General features: G+C 46.3%; 2 protein-coding genes across 9 annotated transcripts in view; both read left to right on the forward strand.

Annotated features, from left to right (window-relative positions):
* The window catches only part of lrch3 (leucine-rich repeats and calponin homology (CH) domain containing 3), a 19,548-nt gene extending 9,530 nt beyond the window's left edge, over nucleotides 1-10,018 (forward strand). For 2 of the 6 annotated variants that reach the window (XM_080289132.1, XM_080289129.1), the window contains 8 exons: nucleotides 754-822; nucleotides 939-1,010; nucleotides 2,372-2,402; nucleotides 2,487-2,600; nucleotides 2,686-2,777; nucleotides 2,851-2,988; nucleotides 3,057-3,134; nucleotides 3,581-5,040. In XM_080289132.1, coding sequence (XP_080145258.1) covers nucleotides 754-822; nucleotides 939-1,010; nucleotides 2,372-2,402; nucleotides 2,487-2,600; nucleotides 2,686-2,777; nucleotides 2,851-2,988; nucleotides 3,057-3,134; nucleotides 3,581-3,778 — 792 coding nt within the window. In that variant the 3' untranslated portion in view covers nucleotides 3,779-5,040. Of the gene's footprint in view, nucleotides 1-753; nucleotides 823-938; nucleotides 1,011-2,371; nucleotides 2,403-2,486; nucleotides 2,601-2,685; nucleotides 2,778-2,850; nucleotides 2,989-3,056; nucleotides 3,135-3,580; nucleotides 5,041-5,909 lie in introns of those variants that run through there. The other 4 variants (XM_026191390.2, XM_026191388.2, XM_080289130.1 and 1 more) reach the window with 3 other exon arrangements.
* Nucleotides 10,019-17,131: 7,113 nt separating this feature from the next.
* On the forward strand, nucleotides 17,132-21,748 carry rpl35a (ribosomal protein L35a). Of its 3 annotated transcripts, XR_013901484.1 has the most exons (6): nucleotides 17,181-17,282; nucleotides 18,121-18,165; nucleotides 19,522-19,674; nucleotides 19,779-19,923; nucleotides 20,908-20,994; nucleotides 21,397-21,748. XR_013901484.1 is itself a non-coding variant. In XM_026193244.2 (5 exons), exons 2-5 carry the CDS (start codon nucleotides 18,155-18,157, stop codon nucleotides 21,688-21,690), a joined length of 333 nt encoding a protein of 110 aa, XP_026049029.1. In that variant the 5' UTR covers nucleotides 17,132-17,282; nucleotides 18,121-18,154; the 3' UTR covers nucleotides 21,691-21,748. The 3 variants fall into 3 exon arrangements, 2 of the variants coding, with proteins under 2 accessions (XP_026049029.1, XP_080145290.1); XM_026193244.2 differs by lacking the exon at nucleotides 20,908-20,994 and having other exon boundaries at nucleotides 17,132-17,282; nucleotides 21,667-21,748; XM_080289164.1 differs by lacking the exon at nucleotides 20,908-20,994 and having other exon boundaries at nucleotides 17,281-17,531; nucleotides 21,667-21,748.
* The last annotated feature ends 1,508 nt before the right edge of the window (nucleotides 21,749-23,256 follow it).

The following is a 23,256-nucleotide window of genomic DNA, read 5'->3' on the forward strand; positions in this document are numbered from 1 at the left end:
TCCTTATCCTCTCCCTTTACCCCTTTCCTATCTACTCCTCTGGGCTCTGAGTGGCTACTGTGACTGTGGTGATGACATGTTAGTCTATAAAGGGTCACACGGCGCGTCCATAAACTGGTTTAAACTGGTTCAGGAGTAACCCGAGCAGCAGCGGTTACTCTCTCAGGTTCAGTTTGGTCTCTTTTCAGCATCTACTTCCTGTCACATGGTGATGTTTGTCTCCGCCCAGCAGAGACCCTCGTTGTGAACTTTAGTTTAACAGTCTGGCCGCTCTGCTTCTGTAGCATCATCACGTGTCAGCTGACCTCATTGTTCTCTAAACATCACCGACGGTGACGGCGGCGCTCGCAAATCCTTAGAAAAACTTTATTGTCACAGCCAGGAGAACAAACACTGATCGTCTCACTGGAGCTGAAATCATTGGACCTAGAGGTGATTAACGCTGTGGGTGTGTCCCGTGAGCATCGGCACTTCCTGTGGAGAGACTGAGGTGGTAAAGTTTGTGCGACGCGTTTCCTGAACCTGCCGAGCTGTCGGAGCTTAAATTCACTGAAACAGACGATGAGCTGAAAGCACCTGCACGTCATTAACACCTGAATCTCTGCATTAACTACTTCTTCTTCTCTTCTTCTTCTTCCCCTTTTCTTTTTTCCTCATCTTCACTTCCTTCTCAGTTTGATCCTCCCCCTTTCTTTTTATCTCCGCCCTCGCCACCTTCCTTCCTGTCTGTCTGCGTGTCTGTCTGTGTGTCAGTGTGTCCTGGTGTTTGAGATCGACTTTGACACAAACACGATAAAGAGGCGACCTGGCTCACACAGACAGGTGACACACGCCTTCCACGCGTCCGTCCCTGCTGGACGCAACGTTCACTGACATCACTGCTCTTCCTTTCTTTTTATTTGGCCCCTCCCCTGTCTGTCTGTCTGTCTGTGTCTCAGTCTGTGGCTGGACTGTCTGTAGACGGCTGTTATTCTCACACTTCTGATAGCGCCACCTCCTGTCTGCTGCAGGTACTGCACTGTGCATGCTGCACTGTGTCCGCATGCTTGACCTTCAAAGTGAGGCAGTTTCTAGGAGGCGGAGTCAGCGGTTTGTCGTTACAATATTTCATTAGCAACACCAGGTGTCACTGGGCCTCATTCGCAAACCTTGGACAGGTAAACGTGGGACGGTCCTTTGAGGTGTCTCGCTGCACGTCGTTTCTCTTTGGTCCGTTTCAGTTTGCAAAAAGTCGAAAAAACCAAAACAAACGTGGTGATGTTAACGGGGCCGAACGGCGTTGGACATGGCGACGATCGTAGACCAGTCTTCTGTCAGGTGCTGCCTGTCTGCTGACTTCCTCCTTCTCTTTCCGTCGGCGCTCAGGTCTTTTTCTTTTCGTTTTTCCACGAGTCTCAGGCTACGTCCACACGTACCCGGGTATTTTTGAAAACGCAGATTTTTCTATGCGTTTGCGCCTTTCGTCCACACGTAAACGGTGTTTTCGGTCACTGAAAATGGAGATTTTCAAAAACTCAGTTTTTGCGTTTACGTGTGGACGAGGTAAACGCAGAAAACGCAGTGTCAAAGGTGTGCGCCTTTTTTGACGTCACACTGTGCGCCACGTTGTTTCGGTGAAATGAATTTCTACAACACTGTTACTGTTACTCTGCAGTGTTTACATGCGTACACACACACAGTTACTGTCCCTCCACACAGACGACTCAGTTCTGCTTCTATGCCCCATCTTTGTTTACTCTTTCCCACCGAGGCTTCTAGACTTCTGATTGGCCAACATTTCTACACGGCTAGAGATATAGCTGCTGTTCCTAGCAGCGTTTTCCTTCGTGTTTGGCTTTTATGTGTGAACGGGATTTTTTTGTATAAACGAAAACGGAAAATCTTCATTTTCAAAAATACCCGTGTACGTGTGGACATAGCCTCATTGTGTTTCAGTCCGGTGTTTTTAACCGCTGCCGTGGAAGCCGAGCGTCCTCTGGCGTTCTTTCTCATTAAAGTGAGAAATGACTGCGATTCGCTGTCGTGTTGTTCATGTTTCACGTGTGTGATTTTGCTGACGCGTGTTCGGTGAATGAGGCCCGGTGTCCACTGCAGGACGTCCCAGTTACAGACGTCATTTCACTGTTTCAGGAAAGAAGTGGTCTCGGCCCCGCCCCCAGAGCAGCTGTTTTTGTTCAGTCACATGATTAGAAATACCTGTGAAGAGTACCTGAGTGATTCCACTGAATGTTAATCAGTATTTTACCTGAAATGACATCATTAGCGTTGACACACCTGAGCAGCCTGGAGCTAGCAGCACACCTGAAGCTCGCTGCCTCGCACTGACCTCCAGGTGTGTCCAGCTGTGTGACTGTGTTGTGTTGTCCCACAGGGTGAGGACCGAGCTGCTCTCTCTCCTACAGGTAAGACCGACAGTTTACCGAAGCCCCTCCCCTCCCCAGTGTTCGCCTGCCTCCCGCTCACACCTGGATTTTCTCTTCTTTCAGCCAATCAGTCGCCGTCTTACCCCAGCTCGGGGGGCGTGGCCTCCTGTCGAACTACCAATGTGCGGCCAGAGAGCTTCCTGTTCCGGCTCGCGCAGAGGGAGGAGAAGAGGAAAGGTGAGGTCCTGTGGGGGTGTGTCCTCAGCCTCACTCACCTGTCAGGTGTGCTCTGTGTGACTGCTGTTCCCTCTCTGTCCTCCAGGTGACACCTCTGCTCCTCCGAGCCAAGAGGAGGCTCCCGCCGCTCCTCCTCTTGCTGCAGAGGACGTCGAGGTGGTGGAGCAGCTCAGGAAGGTGCGTACCTGGACTCACCTGGGTGGGTTACCTTGTTCACAGGTGACTGATCAGCCCTCTCTCTCCCTCCAAGAACATCGAGGCTCGTCTCAAAGTGTCACTGCCGAGTGACCTGGGAGCAGCCCTGACGGACGGCGTGGTTCTCTGTCACCTGGCCAATCACGTGAGGCCGCGGTCCGTCCCCAGCATCCACGTCCCCTCCCCTGCCGTGGTGAGTAAAGTGTTAATGTGTGCGCTGCTGTTCAGGTGTGCCCCGCTGACTGTCCCGTCTGCCCGCAGCCCAAACTCACCATGGCCAAGTGCCGCAGAAACGTGGAGAACTTCCTGGAGGCGTGTCGCCGCATCGGAGTCCCACAGGTACCATGCACACCTGAGCGATGAACGAACAACAGCAAATCCAAATGTTCCCCATCAGTCCTCCTGCCAGACGAGCCGATGCCTTTAATGAAACGGGGCCCGCTGGGGTTTTTATTGAGAGTGACCTTTGACCCCGGCTCGGAGATTTCAGACACGGGTTCGGCCTCTGCTGCTGACGCTGTCATTAAATCTCAGTGCGATCTGCAGCACGCCGCCATGACTGATGGGGCGGGGCTGGGTAGTCATAAATACGCGTGCGGTTTATCATAACGAACCAACCAATCGGGCTGGACGACTGATGGTGAAGTTTGAAGTTTCTTCTTCTACTAACGCCTCTCTTCCTCTCTGTCATCGTCCCGCCTCTCATCGCTCCCTTCCTCCTTCCGTGCGTCTCTCCTCTGTTCTTCCTCCACCGTGTCCATCTCACCCAACACGCACGCACTCAGGACCATCTCTGTTCAGTGGGCGACGTCCTGGAGGGGAAAGGGGGCGGGGTTTATGCCACAGTGGAGGTGCTGCTCTCCATGGCTCCTCCCCTGGTCAGCCTGTCCCCTCAGGTCCAGCTGGCCGGCTTCGCCCTCTTTTACCTGTCTGTCATGTCGGTGCTGTGTGCCATTTATGTGCACCTGGCGCCGCACGTCTGACGCCGAGCGAGCCGAGGGCGATCTCGCCAAGTTGCACGCAGCGGGCGTGAATTTATCCCAGCAATGTCCCCCTCAGAGTCTCCGTTCACCACAGTGACGCAGGAATCCTGCCCTGGATCTGTCGTAGTACTGCCACCTTTCAGGTTACGTTAGTTTAGCACAAAAACTGGGCCGAGGAGAAGAGCCTGGCTGCGATTGGTCCGTCTGTCTCCTGACGTGTGCAGCGGCGTCTAGTCTGTAGACACGCCCATCTGCGGGACCTGACGCTGCTCCTGAGGCTCTGATCCTGGCCCTGTAGACGTGTTCAGGTCAAAGGTGAAGACTCAGATCAGCGTGGGGCGATGCTCGCCACTCGAGTTAGAGCGTCTGTCATCGGCCAATCAGCTGTGGGCTCAGAGGAACATCCGAGCGAGTTCACTCCAGCAGCTGGATCAAATGCTCTCCCATATGCTTTGAAATCATCCATAAGCCGTGCCTCTCTCACCTGTACAGGTGTGCGTGTCGCAGCCTCCTTGCTGATTAACAGAAACATTTTCTGCTGACGACGATGAACATCCAGCCCCCCCCCCCCCCCCCCCCCCCCCCCCGTGACCCTTTGAGTGACCGATGCTCCGCCCAGTGGGCAGGTAGAAGGCGTGAGGCACAGCAGAGTTGAGTGTTTGAGCCAGAGGACCATGTGACCCCTCAGTCGGACCTGGACGATCCCCCAAAGCTCGCCCTCACGCTCGCGTCCTGCCTGTTGGCGTTCTGCCCCGTGCCTTACGTTCCATTTTTTACTGTTTGAAGTGTCAGCCCCTCCCATCAGAAACACGTCTCCCTGGAAACGACCTCTGAGCACCACATCAGCATTTCACATGTGGTCTGATGCCTGCATTGACCTCCCGGGTGGCTCTCCGGTCGAAGCGCAGGAACCTTCAGTGTCACCTGTACCGAGGCTCTGGAGACTCCTCCCACTGCAGGACTAGCAGCAACCCCCACAGGTGTGCAGGGTCAGGACACCGACCTGTGATGGCCTCGCCATCGCTCTTATGTCTGTGACGGTGGAAACTCGAGCAGAACAAAGAGGCATCCTGCAGTGGGAGGGGACTCGGCCTCAACGTGGGCGGGTTTCCTGTGGCTCCAACCGGCCGGAGCACGCCGAAGCGTCACAGGATGGGATTGTTCTACGATGAAGAGTGAGGATGAGGATGTCTGAGTGTTTTGTAGACCTGTGCCTCTGCTCTGTTCCTTTTAGAGCTCCATCAATAAAGTTCAGTAAAGCCGCTCGACTCACTTGTCTGTCTTTCAAACACACCTGGAGGTCTTTGCCTCCTGATTGGTTTGTTCCATCGATGCTAGCAATGGCCGCTTCATCCTCTTCACAGAGACCCGACATCAGGTAACACAGTCAAGGTGTAAACTGATGTCAGCACATTAATTTCATGCTTCATACTCGCCTGCAACCCACCGACACTGGACTGGTGTCCTAGTGGAAACCAGCTCCTGCCACTGCAGTCGGTCCACTGGTGTGGCCCAGGACACCTTAGCAGAGCTTCTAGCACGCGTGTTGTGAAGATGACGACAAGGCAGTGCCTTATTCTTCCTCCACCAGCAGGGGGTGCTCCCCTCTCTGTAAGCATGAGTGCGTGATCCTGATCCGAGCTTCCTGACAAGTTTGTGCTGCAGTCGCTGCTTTCAGGCCTCACTGAGCTAAACTCGGAGGTTATTGTTAGTCAGGTGATCGATTAACCTCAGTGCTGATAAACTCCCATGTTTCCTAGCTGTGTGGAAGGTGTGCTGATTGGTGCGTCACCGTGCAAATGTGTTGGAGTTTAAATCTGTACGTGTTTGATGGCAGCCGGCTCAAAACTGACACCTGCCGCTGTGGCACTACACTTCCCATCCGCCTCTTACTTCCTTCTGTCTCCGCCCCCGTCTTTGGCCCACAGCCTTCTGTTCAAAGCTCTCTCACCTGTCTGCTTCCATCTGCACGCCCCGCCCCTTCTTTCCTCCTCCTCCTCCATCATTTTTGCCGTTCCTTGTTTTCATCCTTGCGTTGCCATGGTTTCAGTTATTTTACCTGTTGATTTCGTTTTCCATCCGTTCCCCCTGCCCCTCGCTGTGTCTTCTTCTGTGGTGTTTGTCTGTGCAGAGTCAGTTGTGCCTTCCTCTTCACATCCTGGAGGAGCGAGGGCTACCCCAGGTGGCCGTGACCGTCGGCGCCCTGCTCAACCTGGCCCCGCCCCGACACTCCAGCACCACAGCGACCCCCACGACGCCATCAACCCCACCGGGGCCGTCTGTCACCATCTAGCCATATTTGCACCCCATTTGTACCAGCCAATCAGAGCTAAGCGTCTCTTAAAGCCTGCATGATGTCATCAGAAAGTGTCCGAAGCTCCTGCAGCAGGGGGCTGGCACCGACATAATACCACAGTGACGGGTTCTGAGCTCCTATTGGTCAGTGCTGTATGTATGGAAGCCCATTTCGGGGGGGGATGCTACCCAATGACCTCGGCTGAAATGAATTTTAAAGTAAAAGATGAATCGAATATTTAAGGTCGTGTCTGAATGACAAAAAAATATTTCACAGGTGAGACCTTCAGGCACCTCATAGGTGCAGGTTCAATTCCCCACGGCCACTTCCTGCCCGCTCTCTGCTGACTAATAAAGGCTCAGCGCCCCCAAAATACAAAGTAGAGTAAAACGTTCAGACGTTTGCAGCAAGTGAGTTTCCATTTGTGGGCAGAAATGGGCTTCCATCCCACCTGTGCCGTCGCTCTGCAGGTGAGGGAGTGGCTGATGGGCAGTGATGGAGACGAGTCGAGCTGAACTGATCTTTACTCTTGCTGCAAGGTTTGTTAGAAATCAGCTTCTCACAGGTGGAGGTTTCACTCTGGACCTATTACACTCATCACAGATGACAGAGCCGCAGAGCAGACCAGATAGGAAGGAGCAAATAATCTGACCAGATTTTAATGCTGTACCTGGTGTAGGCGGAGCTAATCTACTCCATCTGCTGATTATTACAAGTGATAATAATGAGTGCCCTCACCGTGAAACCACATCTGCTTGTGTTTGAGCAGCGGTCCAAAGGAAATCCTCCACGTGTGACAAGGCGAAAAGATAGAAGCTTACCACCTTTGACCTTTGCCCCCTGAGTCTGAGGTAAAGAAGGTAAAATGATCCTCTGATGTCAGAAAAATAACCCAGAGGCAAAGTGGGAGGTGGTTTATTCTACTTGTCAAGTTTTCTAACGGGTGAATCCATGCAGTTCAACATCTGTGTGACATTAGTTCTACATGCATTTGGTTACCTGTGTAGGCGGAGCTTAGAAACTAATATGCATAATTATTGAGCCAGTGTTAAACACAGACGACTCAAAACCATAAAACTCTGTTAGGTGGATCGTTCTGCTCATTCCAACGTTAGCTCTCACAGAGCGGCTTAGCATGAGTCCCCATCATCTTGAGCCTCAGCTCAGCCGCTGTCTCACACAAGCCGGTTTAGCTCCTCCGCCTTTAAACGTGCTTTATTCTGATTGGCTGTATCTCACAAGCAGAAGACTTGAACAACAGATGGGTGGAGCTTTTCTCTGTGACATCACACAGATCAATGAATAGAAAAAAAAACCTCATAATTCCCAGTAGCTGCAGACACACTGAACTTCCTGTTTAACATGAACATTTGCCACAGAAACAGGAAATGAGAAAGGGAAAAGCACTTTAATTTAAAAAAAAAAAAGTATTTCATGTTCTCAGTAACATCTGATTGATCAATAAAGTCTGAAACTGTCCGGTCTGCACACTGAGATACAGTTGCAGTGCTACTAAAGGCTAACGGAAGCTAACAGCAGTTTTGTTTTGTTTAAATAACACTAATGTATCTTGTGGCTAATATAGCTTAAAGTTAATATTGGCAAAGATAAACTTATTGTAAGCTACATTTAATGGCTAGCGGTGACCTAGCTAAGATGAGTGTGCTTAGTTTAAAATAATAATAATAAAGAGAAAACTATTCCCAGATTACCCATCGCTAACAGTGACGATTCTGAATTTGCTTCAGTCTGAAAATGTAACTGACTGTTAAGGCTAACACTATTAAAACAGAGTAAATGTGTTGGATCACGCTGATCATGCTTGTCATGTTTGCAGAGACACAGGCTGATACTTACGTAGCAGTCTGTTAACAGAAACCAGCTAGCTGGAAGACTAGCTTGAAATAGGTAGCTATAAAAGTATTGTGATGAGTTCAGACTTAACATGAACTACAGCTAGGAAGTGGCCTAAGCTAACGAGTAAGCAGTAGTCTAAAATTGAATAGACTCTCTGCTATCTCTGGGTAAGACTATAATAAGACTAACTTTATGAACTGTTAGATAACAGTACTTAATATTATATATGTGACACAGTTAGCTTTAAAAATACTGACATTTCAAAAGTTCCGTAACTATTTTAACATGGCTACCTGCTGAAGAAAGCTAACTCTAATGGTACTCTTATGTCGAGCTAACCACAGAAGGTAGCTAAGATAAAGTCAGGTAAAGCTAACAGCTTGTTTCTAATCTGAAAACGGTCGACGATCGCTTAGTTTATAGCATGATTGCTAAATGCTAATGTTACAGTAGTGGGTTTGATCGTGCCCAGTATTGTCAAAGAAATTATTTATTTTTCCTTTTTGTTTTTTTTTATAGTTTATTTAGTTTTATTTATTTTTTTATGCTTTTAGTTTTGCTTTAGGGGGCGGGGCCTCTGCCAGTCTTCCATCGTGGGGCACTCACCCAAATGTGAGCTACTTGCTAACAGTAAATAATATCCCAAAAGAAGCAGCAAGGACAAAGTGTGGTTCAGTTTGGCTCTGTTCGTCTCCAACTGTCCTTATTATGGTAAACACCTTCATCTCGCCGCTGATGAAGAGGAGGATGTCGTCTGTACAGTTTTTACTCATGTCCTTGTGATTTAGGTCAATCATGTGACCTGGCTTTGTGATCACCTGATCAGACCTTTGTCACGTGTGCAGCTGAAGGCGACTGGGTGGTTTCTGTTGCATGCTGGGACATTTTTCACCTTGTAAAGGTGGCCCGACTGTTGTGTACAAATATATCCTGTAAATAGAAATTTACTGATGATGCTCTGTATATGAGGCCGAAACCTGGGTGTTACTACGACAACAGAGATGTTTGTGTTGCCATGTCAACAATGGGGGGAGGGGGGGGGGGATTTCTTCTCCTGTCAGTGAAGTAAGCAAACAGCTGCTGTACTGTAATTTTATTTATAAAAGTTCGTCTTGACAACAGTGATCAAAGCAATACCTGCTCAGCGTCTCACTCCAACTGGAGCTCCAAAAGGCTCCAACTGCACAAACACAGTCAGGAGGTGCAGCTCAGGTGAAGCAGACTGCTAGCAGCTACAGCCGCTTGTGTCACCATCCACCTGTCAGGCAGAAGCCACACCCCTAATAATGCAAACAGGTGTCATGAAGGGGCCAGACCCTTTGTGTATCAGGCTGTAAACATGTGTGTGGGGCTGACTCACTGCTGCCTCTGCTGGACATTAGAGGAACTGCAGCACACAGCCTGCCATCCTACAGTGGGCGTGGCCTCTGTGTACAGTGATGTCATGAATCTGAGCTGCTGCTGCTTCACTAACCGGAGGAGAAGACTGTGTTTATAATTTAAACTGTAAAGATGAGTAAAGGGGGCTGGTGCTGTGTTCAGGTGGCGTAGGACATCAGCATGCTGACACTACACTAAACACTTGCTGAAGCCTCACTTTGTTTCTCAGTCACCTGAACAGAGCACAAGAGCACAACTTGAACAACCTGAATTATGACAAGTAGGCTGGGCCCCGCCCCCTGAACCACCTCCACCAATCAGCTCATCTTAACTGGACTCACCTGAGATCTGAGTGAACCTGATGGGGACAGGTGTGGTGGCTTAGAGGTTTCAGAAAGGTGATGGTGTACAGATGTTTTCTTCTTCAGGCGCTCGTCTTGTGGCAGCAGCGGGTCACGTGACGTGGGCGGCTGTTTTTCCACTTGTGTGTTTTTGCTGTTTCAGTCATAAAAGAAATAGAATGTGGCTTTGATGCTTTTATTGTCTCAACACCGCACACAGGAAGTGGTGAAAAACATGTGGCCAAAAAACAAGAACACCATCAGCTGATTGTGTTCATACTGTAAATGTTTCCTATGTTTTCTGTTTTTCTCTCCTTGGTGTTTTTTGTTTTTGTTTCTGTGAATAAAGTAGAAATATTTGTCACAGGTGAACGTCACGTCTGCAGCTCTGTTCCCGGGTCAGGACGCTGCGACAGGAAGTGCAGTCTAATATAACGTAACACCGGTTTGTGACTGAAAGTATTCATGACTCCTCTGGAGAACAATAATCATGTTTCACGGTAGGATTTTGTGACATCTTTTCAAAGTATGTTTGGAAATCAACCAAGCGACAGCGTGTCACATCAGGGCTGTTTATGAAGAACAGTCTAACTTCACATTCTTTAATGACACGCAGTGTGTGCTCTCATTGATGCTGTGGTGTCCTGGAGTGAGGTGTTCTTAAACAGCGTGGTTTATTACAGGACGTGCGGCAGCGTCCTCACAGGAAGCCCTGAGGCCCCAGATAACATTGTGCTTTAAACTGTGTCATATCAGACGCAATAATCACACCTCCCAAATACTTGGCTCTGAATTTCGCATTTATTTAAATTCAGCTTTAAGCCTAAATCTTCAAACACTTTGGCGACAGTGGGAAGGAAAAACTCCCTTTTAACAGGAAAAAACATCCGGCAGAACCAGGCTCAGGGAGGGGCGGGGCCATCTGCTGTGATTGGTTGGGGTGAGAGAAGGAAGACAGGATAAAGACATGCTGTGGAAAAGAGACAGATTAATAACAGGTGAGAACAGAGAGGGCAGCATCATCAGCTCACTGGAAGGTTCAGAAGGTGGTCAGCTGGTAAGGAGCGACGGCCCAGCCCTGTTGTTGACGATGAAGGTCATCTGTTTAAGGAGTGAGCTGTTGATCAGTCTTCACGGATCAGTGGGCAGGTGTGTAAGCAGAGCTTTAACGTCAGGCTGTTTGAGCCTCCACCAGTTATCTGGTAAAATGGCCATGTACCATCTGGTGGTGACCTGACTGCCAGCTCCATGGATCACTTTCGATGTCGAGGTCCATGTGAAACAGAGAGCTGATGATTTCTTTCCTCTGGTTGCAGGTATGCCCCAGGGACCTGTCCTAGGGCCCCTTCTTTTCATCCGCTTGGACACATTTTCGTAAATACAATATTCACTGTTTCACTGTTATGTTGATGACACCCAGCTTTATTTGTCCACTAAACCTGATTCTGCTCTCCCCCCGTCCTCCCTCACCCTCTGTTTAGCCAAACTAAATTCGCGGTTCTCTTACAATTTTCTCAAACTCAATAGTAACAAATCTGAGCTCCTCCTAGTCGGCACTAAACAAACGCTATTCACAACTAATAGCTTTTCTATTACAATCAATAACTCGCCGGTCTCCGTTTCCCCATTTGTGAAAAATCTGGGTGTCATCCTTGATAGCACTCTATCTTTTAACTCCCACGTCAATGACATCACTGCATATTTCCAACATTAATCGTCTCTGTCCTTTTCTCTCCCCATATGCCGCTGCCATTCTTGTTCATAGCCCGGTCACTTCCTGGATCGATTACAGCAACTCTCTTCTTTTTGGTCGTAGTCAAAAATCTGTCCATCATTATATTCCTCTAATATGTTTGATGGTTGTGTTGATCTGTGTGGGACTGGGGGGAGGGGGGGGGGGGGGCGTTGTGGGTTTTTTTTCATATATATGTGTGTTTATTTACTTAGGAAAATGAAGAAAGGTTGATTGTATTTTGGTAACTGCAAGTACTGTTGTTTTCTTTTTTCAATAAAAAATATTTTCAAAAAAAAAAAAAAATCTGTCCATCAGCTTCAACGTGTCCAGAACTCTGCTGCTCGTATCATCACCAGGACCCCTTCTATGCACCACATCAGCTCTGCTCTGCAGCAGCTTCACTGGCTTCTGGTTAAATACCGCATCAATTTCAAGACACTTTTGTACACATTCAAGGCTACCCATCATCTCTCGCCTTCATACCTCTCTGACATGGTTCAGATCACCGTTCCTTCTCTGTGTCTCACATCCTCCTCCTCTCTTTCGCTTTCCATCCCTTCCCCCCCGGCTAGCCACCGTGGGGCGCAGGGCTTTCTGCTGCTCTGCCCCCCGTCTTTGGAACTCCCTCCCTCCTGAGATAAGAAACATCACTTCCCTCCCTCTTTTTAAGTCCAGACTCAAAACTCACCTGTTCACATTAGCCTATTACACATAATTTTTTCCATCCTGCTACTTTAATTTGTTTTATTTATTTGCTCAAAGTTTTATCCTTATTATTTTGTAAATTGTTATGTTTGTTGTTGTTATTGCTTGTGTACAGTGTCCTTGAGTGTTTTGAAAGGTGCTTTCTTAAATAAAATGTATTATTATTATTATTATTGTTATTATGATTATTTAAACTGTTCCAAACGCTCTTGTGATGAAAGAGTGGCCCTATGGTTTCCTCATTAATGAGTGTTTATTCATCATTATATGAAGATGCAAGAGCCAGGGATAGAAGCACATTTTACAAGACAACATAGGAGCAACTAGAAAGTGCATTTTCTGAAGAAACTGCAGTGTGAATGCTTGAATCTGAATGTATGAGCTGAAATGAATTAATTATTGAATATTAAGCTAAAAATGTTGAATGAGCTGGAAAATACAGAGTTTGATGTTCACACAGAAGAAGTTGGAAAATAGCTGAAAAGTTTTTAAATTTAAATTAGAAAAACCTAAGTAATGAGAAAATACATTTTCGAGTCAGAAAACATCTGAATGAATATTAAAAGGTCATATTCTTTGAATCACTGAATGACTAAAATGTGATCCCTCCACTTGTATCCACACAGTTTAAAAAGTTTAAATGTCTGAGCTTTGAAAGACACGCTGTTGGAGAGAAAACAACGATGGCTACATTTTGAGGGTAAAATGATGGCTGTAGAGCAAACACTGTGGACACAGCAGCAGTTGAAAGAGAAGTGTTTAAGATGAATCTTGGCAGAGTGAGAGAGAGAGCTCGTTAAGCAGGCAGGTGTGAGCCTGGTTGCTATAGTGACCGCACCCAGTGGCTCCATACACACGTACACAGACATGCGCCTCACTTTTGCTGCTTAAAATGAACAGAAAAGTCAGGCCGAAACAAATCGTTCCCAAATGAAAAGTACATGTCGTATTGACAAAATTCTTTCACCGTGAGCGACAGCAATGTCCAGTCTACCAGATTCTCAGTTTTCATGCCTGTGGAGTTTATTATATGGACGTGGTGACAGTGGAAAGACACCATGCTCTTCTGATTTTCAAACGAACCTTCTGAGCCATTTTAACATTAGAGTCTATGGAAGAGTTGGAGGGAGGAGGCTGTGCATTGGTGACATTTATGAAAGAACCATAACACCTAGTACAATAGTAAACACATTGGATGAAAGAGGACAGCCATGGATAAGTTTTGAGGGTAAAATCATACCTGTAGAGCAAACGCTGCGGACACAGCAGCAGTTTTAAAAAAGATTTTAAGATTATTTTTTTTGCTCCTCTCACTCTAGCAGTTGAGCTGCCTCACTCTAGCCCCAACATTCCGTCCCATACACACCCATTATAAACTCTGAAACGGGTGAAAAAACATCATGAAACTTAAACTGGAACTGAAGAAAAAGTATAATAGATATTGAAAAGATAAATACAAGTTGAATAGTTGAATCTCTTGGCTTCGTTTTAAAGTTTGAATGGTGGCTCTATGTCAATGTATGTGGAAGTAGTAGGAGTTGAAAAATAAGTAAGTTGAATGAGGGTTTGAAGGGTCTCCAGATTGAAATACATGGGAAATTTTTGTTGAAAAAAGTTGAATAAAATTAAAAATATAAATGTTAAAAATGAGAAAAATAGAAGCAGTCATGTCCAAAAGATGAGGAATCTAACGATGTTTGAATGGTTTTTCTAAGTTGAACAGTTTTGAAGGAGTTAGCGTCCAAAAAACTTAGGGAAAAATAATAATAAAGATTCAAAGAACAATAGTGTGCTTTTCAAGCATTCACACTAATAAGAAGAAAAATATACATCATTGAAAACATCAAGAATACATAATGACGTCATCTTGTTGTTATGGCAGCAGGTAAAAAACAGACATCCCATCAGTTATTATGGTGTGTGTGTGTGTGTGTGTGTGTGTGTGTGTGTGTGTGTGTGTGTGTGTGTGTGTGTGTGTGTGGCGCCATCTTAGATGAAGACATGAGTGGAACCCCGAAGTGTGCTTTGATTGTAACAATGACATCAGGCTCCGCCCATGCACTACTGAACAAAACTAAGTATGAAAAGGAAAGGAAGAGCAAAACAGTGAAGGGTATATAAAAAGGTCAATATATACAAATAAAGTAAAGCAATAGTCAAACTAGAAAGTGCATTTTCTGAAGAAACTGCAGTGTGAATGCTTGAATCTGAATGTATGCACTGAAATGAATTAATTGCTGAATTTTGAGTTAAAAATCTTGAATGAGATTAAAAAAAAACAAAAAAAAACGAATTTAACCTGAAAACAAAGGTGCTGAACTGCTAAAAGCTGAAAGTTACACAGAAGAAGGAGTTGGAAAAAAACTGAAAATGTTTTAAATGTAAATTAGAAAACCCTAAGAAATGAGAAAAGAACATTTAGAGTCAGAAAACATCTGAATGAATATTAAAAGGTCATATTCTTTGAATCACTGAATGACTCAAATGTGATCCCTCCACTTTGATCCACACAGTTTAAAAAGTTTAAATGCCTGAGCTTTGAAAGATACGGTGTTGGAAAGAGAACAATAATGGCGACAATTTGAGGGTAAAATGATGGCTGTAACACTGTGGACACAGCAGCAGTTGAAAGAGAAGTGTTTAAGATGAATCTTGGTACAGTGGCAGGCAGAGCTCGTTAAGCAGGCAGGTGTGAGCCTGGTTGCTATAGTGACCGCACCCAATGGCTCCATACACACGCACACAGACATGCACCTCACTTTTGCTGCTTAAAATGAACAGAAAAGTCAGGCCGAAACAAATCGTTCCCAAATGAAAAGTAAAAGTCGTATTGACAAAATTCTTTCACTGTGAGCGACAGCAATGTCTAGTCTACCAAATTCTCAGTTTTCATGTCTGTGGAGTTTATTATATGGACGTGGTGACAGTGGAAAGACACCATGCTCTTCTGATTTTCAAACGAACCTTCTGAGACATTTTAACATTGGAGTCTATGGAAGAGTTGGAGGGAGGAGGCTGTGCATTGGTGACATTTATGAAAGAACCATAACACCTAGTACAATAGTAAACACATTGGATGAAAGAGGACAGCCATGGCTACGTTTTGAGGGTAAAATCATACCTGTAGAGCAAACGCTGCGGACACAGCAGCAGTTTTAAAAAAGATTTTAAGATTATTTTTTTTGCTCCTCTCACTCTAGCAGTTGAGCTGCCTCACTCTAGCCCCAACATTCCGTCCCATACACACCCATTATAAACTCTGAAACGGGTGAAAAAACATCATGAAACTTAAACTGGAACTGAAGAAAAAGTATAATAGATATTGAAAAGATAAATACAAGTTGAATAGTTGAATGTCTTGTCTTCGTTTTAAAGTTTGAATGGTGGCTCTATGTGAACGTATGTTGAAGTAGTAAGAGTTTAAAAATGAGTAAGTTGAATGAGAATTTGAAGGGTCTCCCCATTGAAATACATGGGAAATTTTTGTTGAATAAAGTTGAATAAAATTAAAAATATAAATGTTAAAAATGAGAAAAATACAAGCAACCATGTCCAAAATAATAGGAATCTAATGGTGTTTGAATGGTTTTTCTAAGTTGAACGGTTTTGAAGGAGTAGGCTTTCAAAAAACGTACGGAATAGATAATAAAATATAAGAATAAAGATTCGAATAACAATACTGTGAATGCTTTTCAAGCATTCACACTAACTACAAAAACATATTCCACACAACAGCATCTGCTGGGTAGGATTTAGTGTTGTGGAGGCTGTGAGACGGAAGCCAGGCCTCAGCCTGAGTTTCAGTGCTCTGGTGTCTCCTGCTGATAGCAGCAGGTGGAGCAGGTGGAGCAGGTGGTAGCTGGAGGTGAGGGCCGCTGCGTTCCTGAGGCAGCGGAGCCGTGCAGCTCTGCGTGCACACAGGGATGACAGCATTTCGTGCTGTTGCTGGGCGGCCAAAGGACATGAGCAGTTTTTGGGGAATGGTGTTTGTTCCTGGGGTGACATCAGATAAGACTCAATCCTGCTTCATAGTGCAGACCTCAGGTGTCTGCAGGTGAGACAGCTGATGGAGAAGGTCAGAGAAAACAGACTGTAATCAACGTTGGAGTTCTGGGTTAAACAGGTAACGCTGCCGTTCAGACCAATCACCACACAGTCACAGAGGCGTTTACCTGGGAGCAGGTGAGGCTCATTATCCTACAGCCAGCTGGAGACTTACCTGACAGGGTGGGATGGAGGGAGGTAATCCGCCCTCTTATTGATACAATAAAGTCAAATATTTGTATTTTAGTTCAATTTCATTTCAAATCACTTTTATTGCCAGATTACATGTGCAGGTACACTGATACAGCACATGTAAGTGAAATTCTTGTGTGCAAGCTTCACAAGCAAAAGAGGTGTGCAAAATACAAGAAACATAAGAGCAAGCGAAGTATAAGAATGGGAATCTGAGAATTCTAAGAATAAATATGTACAAATATAAGAGTGCAGGCGCGTTACTGAATATGTATATATACATATTTGTGTGTGCGTGTGTGTGTGTATATATGCATATATATATATATATAAAATTAAATAAAAATAAAATATACAGAGGTCAGCAGATGTTTACTGTGCAAAACAAGTGGCATTTATGTACAATATGGAGTGCATAATGTTGAAGTAAGTGAAGGTGAGGTGTCTATGAAGTGTTCAGCAGTCTGATGGCCTGATGGAAAAAGCTGTCTCCCAGTCTGCTGGTTCGGACCGGATACTGCAGAACCTCCTGCTTGATGGAAATAGTCTGAACAGTTTATGGCTGGGGTGACTGGATAGGTTACATTTGCTGCATGTGACGTCATTTGTTAGTTACCAGTTTTAGTTCTCACAAATCAAACATAAATTTTTGTTTATATTATCTTCAATAAAGCGCGTTAATGCGGTGGATTTTGAAAATTAACGTAAAAATATTACATTAACAAAGACAAAACATGAAGCCATAAACATGTATTAATATTATTATTAAAATGTGTGTTATGAAATTCTGTAAACGTGTTTTTAATTGTTTCCTTGATTACATTAAAATCTAAAAAGCGGGAAAATAAAACGAGCCTTTCTTTTCAGGCAGCTCCGCGGACACCTCTGTTTACACTAATTTCCCAGCATCCCTTTCGCCCTTCCTTTTCCTCCTTCTCTGCGGACGCGGTGCAGGTAAGAGTCAACATGTCCGCCGGCACATCCTTGAAAAATGCCCGTTAATCTGCGCGGTGGGCGGCTGATAGTCCCGAGGGGGGCCGGGGCAGGAGCCCCGGCGCTGCTCGGTCGGTCTGTGTCTGCGTTTGAGCCGCTGATGGCGGAGATTCGCTCCGGATAGAGAAGCTAGCCTCGGCTAACGAAGCGCAGGGCCGCGGGTAACCGAGCGGCTTCCGAGCTGCGCGTGCCGGCTCCCGCACACGTGCGGTAAGGAAAGGGTGTGTGGGAGCCCCGATGCTCGCGGCGGGCTGGAGCTCCCCCAGTAAACGGGCCAAACCAGAGGAGCCACCGGCCGGAGCTGACTCGGATTTTCGTAGTTTCTCGTGAAACAATGAAACGGAAAGAGCCGAATGTTACGTGCTGTATGCAGGGAGCCATCGGTTATCGATCAGTGACGGGCTGACCGCAGAATCACGGGTTCTGAACGGGACTGTTTCTGTGACAACCTCAGACACTTTACTTGTGGTCCAAGATGCCTCTGAATAAGTCACGTGACTTTTTACCTGGTAGCGTGGCACGTGCTGTTCCCACATAAAGTGTTTCTTAAGAACAGTAAACGCATCCCAGGTTGGAGCACGCTCAGTCCTCCACCTGTGAGGTCATAGCTGACTAAACCTACAGTTATCAGGGCCTGGCACTAAAAACTCGTATTATTAGTTGCCATGGTGATGTGTCCTCCTCTGAAAACACAGCGGGTACAAAGTTGCAAGCTCAGGAAAACATGCTGGTTACCAGTGCCGTCAATCACGTGATGCTACAGTAGGTTTCAGGTGTTAATGTGACTGTTTCTGTGCAGGTGAACTCACCTGAAGAAGACCACAACGACCAAGATGCCTGGAAGGTGAGTGCCAATCATTTCACTCTGTGGTCACATGATGTATGTCTGTGTGAGCGATTTAACCTGCTGAAGTTCTGAAACAGGAGAGGGCAGACAGGTGTTGACAGGAAGTGAGTTAACTGTGAGTGCAGAGCGACTTCCTGTCTGCTCTTCAGTGATTCTGGGATGGGTTTAATAAAGTTTTATTCAAACAGGCCGTGATCTGTCAGAGACGCTGTTCCTCGCTGCAGAGACGCTGATGGTGATGATGTCATGGTTGGAGGTGCACAGATCAGGGCTCGCAAAATCGCTAGCCCAACGTCCCGGAGCTAGCGATATCTCCGGTCGGGCGACCAAAATCTATCTCAGCCCCGCCGAGTGTTTTAGGCAGAAAAAGTATGTGTGTCCATGTGTAAACGCAAAAAACGGTGAAACTCAGAAGCCTGGCAGGGAACGAGTAGCAAAGATGGCACATAGTCGTGTAAACAGAGGGACAGTAACTATGTGTAACAGCAGCAGTGTTTCTGTCACTGTAGAAGTTCATCTCATGTGAACAGTAACGTCTCGCACACCTTTGATGTTGTGTGACTAAATCTCAGTTTTCCTCGTCGACACGTAAACACCTTAGAGTTGGGTCCTTGTTGCTATAGAAACAGTTGTGGGCGCTGTCAGTGGGTCGTTGCTGGTGATCTGTGGAGCGTACAGGGGAAGCAGGTGCAGGGTTACGACCTTCGATCCTCAGATCGGAGGAGAAGGGTGAAGTAACCACGGTGACATCAGCTGGTGGAGTGGGTCACGGTTTGGCTCTGATCAATAAGCACTGGAGTTCCTATTGGTTGTTTTGGGACCTTCTGCCGCTCACTTTAGTTCTATTGATCATTTGTGTCTGATTAGTGAGTTGATCACGTTGCACAGAACGCTGGCAGCAGATAAATCAATACTTGACGTCTATCAGTCCAGAGCGGCACAGGCCTCTGGGGGTCACATTCACCCGTGGCTCCTCCCACTCCAGCTTTTTGATGATGTTGATTCTGTCAGCTGTTTCTGGGCTGATTGATCAGTCTGATTACTGATCATTCTGCAGGTTTGATTTGCTTTAGATGTTTTAAGGTCTGTTAGAGAGATGCGGAGGGTAGCTCCGTCGTTGTGATTGATTTCCCGCCTCCTGTGTTTGGCGACTGTTTTGTGCAGTTTCTGTGTGTGTGATGGAAGGGTGAGCTCCACCAGCTGATGTCTGGGTGAAAAAGACACGCTGTGCTTTGACTTTGGTGAAACCTTTGGTCACGCTTGGGCTGGAGATGAGCAGCTCTTTCCATTGGTCAGATTTGGGGGCGTGTCAGCAGGTGGTGGTGACATGGTCTGACGCAGTCTCTCTTTCAGACTGTGGAGTAAGGCCATCTTTGCGGGCTACAAGCGCGGCCTGAGGAACCAGCGCGAGCACACGGCGCTGCTGAAGCTCGAGGGCTGCTACAGCCGGGACGAGGTCGACTTCTACCTCGGCAAACGCTGCGCCTACGTCTACAAGGCCAAGAAGTGAGCTGCCACACCGCCATCTTTCATTTACTGTTAAGGTTGGCGTGTTTCTAAGTGTGTGTGTGTGTGTGTGTGTGTGTGTGTGTGTGTGTGTGCGCACGCAGGAACACGGTGACGCCCGGCGGGAAGCCCAACAAGACCCGTGTGATCTGGGGGAAGGTGACCCGGGCACACGGAAGCAGCGGGATGGTGCGAGCAAAGTTCAGCAGCAACCTGCCGGCCAAAGCCATTGGACACAGAGTCAGAGTGGTGAGTCACATGACCTGATCGGCTGGGGTTACGACCTCGCAGACGTCTTGGCTGCCGCGGCGTTTCTGTGTTCACTGCTTCCTATCATGCCATCAGATCGTTTCCAATACGCTTCAGGAGTAAAAGTGTTCGTGCGAACTTTGACCTGCTCTGGCTCAGAGCGCTACCTGAGTGCGCTCAGTCTTTAAATTTGATTTATTCACCATGAAGCCACAGCTGGAGGCGTCATTTACAGGTTCTTTTTTATAACTTGAAATCAATATGACGAGACTGAGGGGTGTGGCTTCAGACAGCAGCATTGAGGAAGCTTATCAATATTTGAATAAATGAATAAATTCAAGCAAGACGAGAGGCTGAGTAACGTTTGCACATCATTCTGTCAGATAAACTCAGATTAGAGCATGTTCATCAGACTGACAGCCCGCTCCACCCGGCTGCTGCTGTTGGTGTACAGCTGTGAGAATAGAAAGTCTTTATCCGATCGTTCAGTCTGACGTCACTAGCCGTGTCTGGGTCTAAACTCCGCTGCAGGTCCATATATCAAACGATCACTGTGGCATTACTGAGAGTTAAAAACTGTCTAAAGTCTTTCATCTTTAATAAAATGATCAGCGTTCTGCTCTACCAGGTGTAACAACTGAGTTTAACATCCAGGCATCCATGAAAACAGAATTTATGACATTTAACAGAGTTAGAAGTTAGCAGGAAGTTAGCTCGCTAGCTTCTATCTAAATACAATATAGCATGTCCTGACTGCGGGGTTTTGGAAACAAATTAAAACGTACAGCTCTGCTATCACTTCCAGCATAAATGAAGACAGAAAACTAAACAGCAGTGACGTTTGTAGGGTTACTGAAGTTGGGCTAGCTGCTATATAATGATGTGCTACGTGACCGCTAGCGACACAGCTATGTTAGCATAATATAAACAAGCTAACTTTTTTTCCACTCGATAAAAGTTAACGTGAGTGTTCTCGGTGGTCAGGAACAAATGTAATCGCATGGCAGGATGCTGTAAAAGGACCAAACTTCAGCCAGGAGAACAACTGAGATAATCCATCCACAATACGAGGTTAGTCATTCATATACTGCTGCATGGGCTGGGCTGTAGTTACATCCTAAGGTTTTAAAAACTGAGCTTAAATAAATGATTAGCGGTAATAAAAGCCGAGGGAGGTCAACAGTGATCACTGACTGTTTTAGGAGCTTTTTGAGATCAAATAGAAGAAAATACAAAACATTAAACATGTTAACAACACAAAAGCCATATTAAACGCAGACTACTTTAGACCCGGAAGTAGGATTCATCACGTCATCACTGAACAACTGGATAGGTACTATACAGATTTACAGTGAGATACAGACCTGGGGGGGGGGGTCTGCAGCTCTGAGCAGTATTTAGAAAAAAGTACCAAGAGAAAAAATGCTGCTGAGTGCAGATCTGATGACTCTGATTGACCATATTATTTTGCAGAAATGGCGTTCAGTCATTCGGAGTCACATCTAGAGGTCTCACCTGTCACAGGTGTTTGCTCACAGTGTGACACGCGCATTCGTACCACCGTCGCCATATCTTCCACCTCGCTCGCCGCACTGATGCTCTGAAGGCGTCTCAGGTCTTCTCGCCGCTTACTTCTTCTGTGGTTTCTCCTCCTGTGTGCATTTCCTGTGTGGTAGTTGTATTGTGAAGTTCATTTCCTGTGCGTGGTTTTATTGTGACAGTGTACTTCCTCTTTGTGTGCAGATGCTGTATCCTTCCCGGGTGTGAGGCGGAGATGGCAGCGACTCTTTGTTTGTACAGAAACAATAAAGTGATCAATAATCTGGTCAGACTCCCGCTTTGTGTTTCTCTCACACACACAGCCTTCATCTACAGGAGTCTCTCACTCTTCTTCTGACTGCAGGGGGCAGCAAAGCATTCGGAGAGGTCTTTTAAAGCAGCGGTCCCCAACCCCCGGGCCTCGGACCGGTAGCGGTCCGTGAGTGTCGTTTGGTACCGGGCTGCGAGAGTTGAGGCTCAGGTGTGAAATGTATAGTTTTTATCGGTTTTCAGTGTCATTTTGTTATCGTTTTTATCGTTAACTCGGTTTTCCTGGGTCTTTCCACGTGTGTTATGAATAAATCATCTTTTTTTCGGTACCGGTACTAGTTTTATTTTCTTGTATTTATCCGCGACACCTTAAAGGAAAATATTGTCGGGCATAAACCGGTCCGTGGGGCAAAAAAGGTTGGAGACCGCTGATTTAAAGGGTGTGTTATGTCCAGAGTTTAGGCTGTCAGGTTGTCAGGACAACGGTGATGATTGGTGGGGATTCAGGTGTGGGTGGTGCAGCACAATGAAGTTTGGAATCGACTCCAGGTGTAAGTGTTATACAGTGTTGGGAAGGTTACTTTTAAAATGTATTCCATTACAGAATACAGAATACATGCCCCAAAATGTATTCTGTAACGTATTCCGTTACGTTACTCAATGAGAGTAACGTATTCTGAATACTTTGGATTACTTAATATATTATCATGCTGAATGTACTATTGCTGTGTGATTTATTACTATTACTGAAGGTCCGCGACTCCGAACTGTAGTAAAGGGACCTCTGACTAATACGGCGGGGTCTCTGTCGGCTCGTAGCCGAAAAATAGCTTTACTTTGTTGTGTGGGTCGACTTTTCTTGCGAGAGACAGAGAGAGGCGTTGAAAGACTGCTCCAACGGAACTTATTGTTTTCGGAGGAAAACACGAACACGGTGTACAGTCGAGTCTTAATAGCTTACTTACAACTGGGCTCGTCAGGCACTCTTCTTGGCTGCAGTGGTTATTATTATATTTACATGCTTCCAGCTCCCGTTTTTCCTCGATGACAACTCGTACCTTTCCACTCCCCTTTTTCTCCCTCCTCGCTCACAGACCCATAACGTGTATGGCAGTCCATTCTCCCTGCAGCACGGACTACACTGCCCATGATGCTACATTCTTTAGAGCTATGCTTGTAGCATTCTGCCTGTTAGCTTAGCACAACAACAACAACGAAAAGGCGCTCTCTCACCCAGGAAACACACAGTCGCAGAGAGAGAGAGAGCGTCGCCCTGTAACCATGGCAACCGTAACGCTGCCGCCTGGAACAACAGAACGTAGCTGTCAAACAAAACCCAAACAGTCCTGACCCGCGACAAAATGAAACAGGAAAGTACCGCAGTGTAATCCATTTATTTCAACAAAGTAACTGTATTCTGAATACCACCTTTTTAAACAGTAACTGTAACGGAATACAGTTACTCATATTTTGTATTTTAAATACGTAACGGCGGTGCATGTATTCCGTTACTCCCCAACACTG

The sequence above is a fragment of the Astatotilapia calliptera genome, chromosome 14 (assembly GCF_964374335.1).
Source record: "Astatotilapia calliptera chromosome 14, fAstCal68.1, whole genome shotgun sequence".
NCBI classification, from domain to species: Eukaryota; Metazoa; Chordata; class Actinopteri; order Cichliformes; family Cichlidae; genus Astatotilapia; species Astatotilapia calliptera.